General features: G+C 32.9%; 1 protein-coding gene across 1 annotated transcript; it reads left to right on the top strand.

Annotated features, from left to right (window-relative positions):
- Positions 1–5,051: 5,051 nt before the first annotated feature.
- Positions 5,052–6,824, top strand: LOC114739345 (uncharacterized). Its single transcript, XM_028927398.1, has 2 exons — positions 5,052–6,061; positions 6,543–6,824. Exons 1-2 carry the CDS (start codon positions 5,052–5,054, stop codon positions 6,667–6,669), a joined length of 1,137 nt encoding a protein of 378 aa, XP_028783231.1. The 3' UTR covers positions 6,670–6,824.
- The last annotated feature ends 946 nt before the right edge of the window (positions 6,825–7,770 follow it).

Here is a 7,770-nt window from a genome sequence, read left to right as displayed (position 1 = left end):
AACAACAGTACAAGAGCGCGCGCGCGCGCGCACACACATATAATCAGTAGGTTTCATTTACAATGGGCAACAGTAATAGTACGTACGGGCTTTATCTTTTCCATGCATGTTCATATTGCTAACTCTATGGTTCTGTTCCCCCCACTATCGTACATACTCCCCCTCCCCACCAACACAAACAAATCTCATCTATTAATTCAAAATAAATACTACGAATTTAAATATAAGATCTATTTTGTAGTGTAATTTTATATTATAAAATGAAACTCATCTGGTAGTGTAATTTTACACTACAAGATGAGTCTTATACTTAGGACAAGAAGAGTACTATTTAATTAACATTATTATAAGTTTAGGGACCCTTCCCACTACTTGTACGCATATTGAACATAATTTCCTTCATATAAATTAAAACTTCTCACATACATTTGGCTTCCCAATAAATCCAAGGTGTGCGTTTTTAGATAATCGGGAAGAAAACATGCATTCAAAACTTGGGAAAATACGTACGTGTATGTGTGTATTTGGTCACATAATATGATGAAAATCCGCATCCTTGAAATTAAATTAAAACACTCCAAACTTATAATCATGTTCACAATTAAGGTAGGAGTTTAGTAAAATCAAGATCTTATCAGATACAATACTCAGGTGATAAGAGCGTGAAATTAAAGATAGGTTATGATCGAGGGACTAGGAAAAAAAAGGCACACCTAATAAATTTCCAGCCCTTGATTTCTTCAAAGTTTGTTATATGAATCTGGTTCTATTTATAAGGTATTTTTAACAGATTTTATATAGATCGCTAGAAACTTTAAACTGCATTAACTCTTTTTAAAAATAAAAAAATTAATTTTTTAATCATTTAATTTTTAACTTACCTATAACTCAGTCTCTCCACTATGACTTGGCCCCTGAACTTTTGACTCGCTTATAACTCAATTCCTCATTTTTTGTTTTTTTACATTATTATTCTTATCATCTATGACTCAGTCCTACGCGGCAAACCGTCCTTAAAATTGCTTCCACCTAAGCTTCAACTGGATTTTTTTTAATAATATTAAATAAAAAGAAGAAGGGGTTGGAGGAAGGACAAGAAGGAAAGAAAGTTGCAGAACCCCCTAGCTTGCCGACGTCTGTGATGTTGAGATTCAAAAATGACATTGATCGGATCTAACACTTACTTCCGTTTTTCACATTGAAGTGCAGCAACCTCCTCCTCCTTTCCTTCCCACTTCTGCAAATGCTTATTAAACTAATGTGATTTTAGAAAGCTTCTTTTGACCACGAGATTTTAGAAAACTTACAAGAGTACTCTAGCACATGCTTTGATTTTCTTTATAAATAGCTTTTAATATGTTTTAACTTTGTACCAACATTGAATAACTTTCTAACCCGACCTATGAATATAAAATCTACCTAGTAATAAAGAAAACAAGGTAAAATTACGTCACTGTGATTCTTATTATAAGTCATTATAGAAGAGATTGTTGTCCTATATATAAGTGATCAGTTTTTTTAATTTTACTCTTATTTAATTCTTGCTGTCAAGAGAGAACGAAAAGAAAAATTAGATGTGAAAAGGATATGTAAACCAAGAGAGGAAAACTTTTTAACAGGGATAAAATAAATTTTTGTAATCAATTTAATGCATTAGAAGGAGTTACAAGTGACTTACAATAAAGATATACATTTATATAAAAAAAATTAGGGGACTTATAAATATAAGCAAAAAAAAAAACTTATATTTCTACTTTATAAAGAGGGCCAGCAGAATATTTTATTCTATTTTCCTTTCTCACGGTGACAAAAATAAAGAAATGTTTTTTTAACCCGTAAAACGCACACCAGGCTAGGATTGAATATTGACTTGAATATTGCAAGTAAACTGGTTCAATGAATCGTGCATCTAATTCCATTTAATCATCAGATTCCACGTCACGAGCTTGGGCAATGGAAACATGCAACCAATGAAATTTTGGATCTTTCGGACAAAACAAATTAAAAAAAAGAAGAAGAAGAAAGAGAAAAGATAGAGTCCCCAATGACCTAATAATGATTAAAAATATATATTATTACTGAATTCCTTGATAATCAAACACCGACCAATCATTTTATTAGAACTACCCATTTTAGATTTTAATTATTGAAAATGAGTGAATTCGTTCCAAGTGGACAAATATTTTTAAATTTAATTTAAAGGTTTCTTTATCTTATTTAAATTAGATTTAATTAAAAAAACGGAATTAAATTAAATTAAGGAATCAGGTGCAGGTCGTATCTAAACTTTCTAACCGTTCCAACTTCCAACAACGCAGAACGAAATCTACTCTCCATCATGTTATACACTAAATCCTTTTTGATATATTGAGAATAAATCAGCAAGCAAAATAAGCAGAAAACTTATTTGTGGTCCAGATCAATTAAATTCATATATCATAATTAAATAATAAAAAATGTATAATTATCAAGTCCTACTTCAACTATTCGTTTACACACACTTGCACTTATTATTATTATTATTATTATTTTGGTTACCACTTGCACTTATTTTGTTGGCAAATCTTAAAAACATAACACAATAGAGTATCCAAGAGGTGCTTTATGGGGATGTGGAGAACCCCCAACCTAGTTACAGGTCTTGAGAAATTCAGAGTCAGAATAAAATTGGGCCCAATCTGGTAATGTGACACCATGACCTGGGACTTGAGGAATCCTCCCGGGCCGGGTTGACTCTGAATCCTACACCACGCGGCTGAGATACATCCGTTGTTAGGAAGCATTTTTGAGACTCGTTTATAATAACTTATAAATAATTTTTTAATCATAATTTATAGAATACGAGATAAATATATAAAAAAATTTTGTGTTGATTTACGAAAAATTTTAATCATGGTAGCAAACAGGTCCTTAGAGATATTCAAACACGGTTTAAGACTAAAGAGCCCCGACCAGGTATGTGTTGCCCCAAAAAAAAAAAAAAAGGCTGACCAGGGTTGGTGGAAATCATTGCTGGCTTCTTTTTTTTTTTTTTTTTATCTGAGAAATCATTGCTGGCTGGTTCAGTAAGTCCTGGGCATACCGTGTTGGGTCAGAAAAGTAAGCCCAATTCCTGAAATTTTACTTATAAAATTGAACCGAAAACTCCACAATATCAAAATAACAGCACACAGGGAACAGAACAATTTTTTCCGAAATACCTTGAGCTCACGTTTCAAGTTACAAGAGTACAAGTTCAATTTTTAAGTCCAACAAAATATTCACATCAGATTGACTTCACCTAAAGACATGCAGTATAATGATACCCATGAGATATTTTTCAAAATGTTTTTTATTAAAAGAACAATAATATAAGTGGTACCTATACTCTTTTTTTTTTATTTTTAATTTGGTACTTATGTGTTTTGTTTCTCTTAATTAAATCACTTAATCTTACCCTTTTAGCAATATTAGGGGCTGTAATTTTGTTTTATTAGTATTGACAGTCTTTATGCATGGATTAACAATATTAATAGAACAAAATGAAATACTTAATTCAGAAAAAAAAACATAAATATCAAATTAAAAATTGATAAAAAGTATAGGTACCTTCAAAATAATTTTTTCTTTAAGAAAAAATCACTTAATTTTAAAACTTTAGGTCTTCAACTTTTTCACTGTCATTTTTTTTTGGCAAAACATTGTCATTTTTTTTAGAGGGCTGAGTTTTTTCGTTTTTTTCCCCCTTCTCCGGGATATCTATTTCTTTTAAGTTTATCTCCGATAAGTTATGCTTGACGTGCATCTCTTCAGTTTATGATGGAATATGAAGCATAGATTAATTAGAATCTTATTTAGATATTTAGGATTATTTTATCATAATTATTTAAATAAGGATATTTCAAATATCCATTACATTAAAAATAATTTATTTATATTTGCTAAATCATTATCTTTTTTAGGGTAATTTTTTATTTCTAATGAAACAGGATATCTCATATCTATATTAGCTAGATCTTCCCCTTATTATCTTTTTTTTAATTAAGTTAGATTTATATTTAAATTTGAATTGGTGTTATTTCATTATTTAATACTCCCTCTGTTCCTTATTATAAGAGACATTTGATGCTTATGGCATGTTCCTATATATAAGAAACACTTAAAAGTTGTCTCTATTTTTTTGTATTGATTTTCTATTTTACCCCTATTTATTTTGTCTCCAACTCATACTCTCTCTTCCTCCCACTTCTCTTTCTTTTAATAATTTAATTGTTCTCTCATACTCTCTCTCCTTATTAATGGGGGCATTGTTGGAAAAAACATTATACTTTTTACATATTAATTGTCCTCAACTTATTTTAACTGTTTTTTTATCAATGTAATTTAGTTATTTATCTCTTATAATAAGGAATGGAGAGAGTAATGAATTATGAATTTTGAGAGATACACACAATCATAAAAATAGGAAAAAGATCAGGGAATTGTTTTGTTTTTTTTTGGCCAGCATGAAGGAATGAAATTTAATTTAGGCATCATGTGCAGATCGTATCTAAACTTCCTAACTGTCCCAGCCTCACAAAACGAAATCTCCTCTCCATCATATTACATTATACATACTAAATCTTTTTTATATATTGGGAATAAATTAGCAAGGGAGATCAACGAAAAACTTTCTGGGAGAATCCAAAAAACTATTTTTAAATTTTAAATCAATCTCGTTTACTATGCCTTAATAATAATAAATAATATTAAAAAAAGTAAATGACAACATATTTTTATAATCATTTCTGATTTGAGATTTTAAAATTTTAAAGATATCTTTCTGAAAATTTTGCAAATAAATATCATAATTAAATAATAAAATCTCGTAATAGTAGGGCCATGTCTTACGTGATCTGTACCTTGAGAACCTCCTTTGGTTCATCCGGGCTTCCCTCAAATTGACCAGTGTGACTAGTTAACTTTTCTATGTAGTCATTTTGTTTATGCTAAATAAAGTTGGTAGCCCTCCTCTGCTCTATAGCCGGAAACCATAGCCGTATCATCATCAGCGACGAAGAGCGGTGGAAGGGATGGAGAAGCTGATTTATGTTCACGTTGCGAGATTTGGAGAATCTGAAGAAGGTTTGGTCCCAGGGTGCGACGATGCAACAAACGATTGGTACGTGATCAAACAAAGAAGCGATGGTGGTGATGGTGTTGCAATGTCGCTACTTTCTGAAGATTCAGGTCAAATGAACCACCCAAATCTTGCTCTTGTGGATACCGTCTGCGAAGTCATTGGTTCCCGCATTTATGTGATCGGTGGGGCCTGCGTCTCGTGTAGGATGGGCCATTGGGAATGCGACTATAGGGGTTCCGCGGAGATCCGTTGCCTAGACACCCGCAATCCAAAAGATGGTTGGAGGACTTGCTTTACTTTACCATTCGCAGGATATATAGGTCTGTCTGCTGTTGTCGACGATCAGTGGTTGTATGTTTTTCCTGCTCCTCACCATCGTCATCCCGGTGATCCTTGTTATTATGCTTTTAATGTTGACACCAAAGAAGTCAGAGAAATTCCCCAACCTAGTAATTTTAGGGCTGCCCCGTGTTTTTCTGCTTGTTTATCCCCGGGCACACTTGTTGGCTATATGATGCGGGAAGGCGCTTTCTATCAACTAGATTGCAAGAATAGCGCTTGGACTGTGTATCAGGAGGATTTCCCTTATGACCCAGAATTATTGACGCATTGCCCCATTGCTGTGGATGATGAGATTATTTACATTTATCATGCTCGTGACATGCGATTGATTTCTTATGATATTCGCAACAAGAAGGAACTTCATGTGGTTGACCTTCCCAAATCCTTTTGGTTTGGTCGCAATGATCCTGTGCAACTCCTTGTTCTTTCTAAGAATAGGTTCTGCCTCTTATGGCATAGGCCGGGTGATGGTGACGGTGACATTGACAATGACAATGAAACTTGCATTTATTACAGTAGATTCTCAGTTTCTTATGATTTACCTAATCCCACTGTTTTTCTCGAGGAGAAGCAGCGCTTTCCTGTTGCTGGCTTCAGAGTACTCAATGTTCTGCCGGTGTAAGTTTTGCCTAGCTGCCTTCCATCCCTTCCATTTGATTTTTGAAGTTCACCCAATTAGCTTTTACTTCATGTTTGGATTCTGCCTTTTGTATGGATTTAGTTCTTTTGGAGTTTCGCATTTGATGATTTTTTTCCCCTTCAAAGATAAAAGCTTATACTTTGATTTTGTACTATGTAGTTTCATTTTGCCACGCGTAACTAGAGAGATTTGTATATTTGGGATTGGGCATTACTTGCATTTGTTAGTAGACTAGTAGTAAATTGCTATTTTCCATCTGCTGGGTTTTGTATCTGGAGGATAAGATTGTAATTCAATGTCTCATTTTGGTGAATAATCAGAAATGGCCACTGAAACTTGTGCCAATGTTATAAATGGTGGTCACTGTTGAGATGGCATGATGTTATTGGTTTCTTCCACATCAGCACCTATCTCCCTTTCCATGTCCAATATATCGACTGATTTTGTTCATGTTTACAGTAATCCACATGCAGATGTGGCGAACAATAGTAGAGTTGATGTGGCTGGTGGTGAGAAGCCTACAGGAAAGCAGTTTGACTTGGAGGAGCTAAACCAGAAGCTTCTTGGAGCAAGTATCAATCAATGATCCAAGAGAGAGCAAATTTAAGATATCCAGCCTTAAAATATCGTTGAACAAAGTTCCGCCGGGCCTTCCCATTTCAATTCCAACAGAAATTTATTTGTTTGACTTTTTTCCATGCCAGATTTGATCCTCATTGGAGAATAGTAGGATGGCACTGAAAGAATCATCAGAAGCCTGAAATTTTAAGAAAAATATTGGAAGCATAAGCGTGAGGGACACAGCGGTAATGCCTTTTGACACGGTGAAACATTTCAATAAGAGGCCTCACAATCTTCTAATGGGTCATAGATCGCTGAGCTTAGTTATTGCTGGTCGGCTCGGTAAGTTCTGGGCATACCGTGTTGGGTCAGAAAAGTAAAGCCCAATTTCTAGATCTTGTAGAAATTTTACGCATAAAATTGAACCAAAAACTCAACAATATCAAAATAAAAAGACATACACAACAGAAACAGTTTTTTTCCGAAATGCCTCAAGCTCACGTTTCGAGTTACAACAGTACAAGTTCAATTTTTAAGTCAAACAAAATATTCACAGCAGATTGACTTCGCTTAAAGACATTAGAGATATGCAGTATAATGATACCCATGATTGACTTCCCTTAAAGACATATGCAGTATAGTACTACCCATGAGATATATTTCAAAATGTTTTTTATTGAAAGAAAAATTATAGTGAAGGTGCCTATACTTTGTTTCCATTTTTAATTTAATAGTTATGTGTTTTATTTCTCTTGATTAAATAACTTTGCTCTATTAGTATTGGTAGTCTTTGTGCGTAGATTAACAACATTAATGAAGCAAAATTAAACATTTAATTTAGAGACAAAATACGTAAGTATTAAATTAAAAATTGATGAAAAGTCTAAGTACTTTTAAAATGATTTCTTAATAAAAAAATCACTTAAATTTAAAACCAATCTTTTAAGTTGAGTTCCTGAATTTTCTCATTATCATTTTTTTTAACAATTGCGGCAAGCTTGTTCGTTCTTCTCCTTCTCCCTAACATCTGTTTCTTTTACGCTTGACTTGTACCTTTTAAGTTTATGATGGTATATAAAATATAAATTAATTAGAATTTTATTTAAATATTTAGGATTATTTTATC

The sequence above is a fragment of the Neltuma alba genome, unplaced genomic scaffold, assembly GCF_004799145.2.
Source record: "Neltuma alba isolate B1F8T4 unplaced genomic scaffold, ASM479914v2 tig00013902_pilon, whole genome shotgun sequence".
Lineage (NCBI taxonomy): Eukaryota > Viridiplantae > Streptophyta > Magnoliopsida > Fabales > Fabaceae > Neltuma > Neltuma alba.
Note: the sequence above shows the minus strand (reverse complement) of the source record. Positions and strands in the feature narration are given on the sequence as shown.

What these genes read in the sequence shown, in the direction of transcription:
- LOC114739345 (XM_028927398.1), top strand. Translation starts at nt 5,052, where the DNA reads ATGGAGAAGCTGATTTATGTTCACGTTGCGAGATTTGGAGAATCTGAA. An exon ending in GTACTCAATGTTCTGCCGGT is followed by an intron (nt 6,062 to 6,542) that starts GTAAGTTTTGCC and finishes TCATGTTTACAG; the next exon opens with TAATCCACATGCAGATGTGG.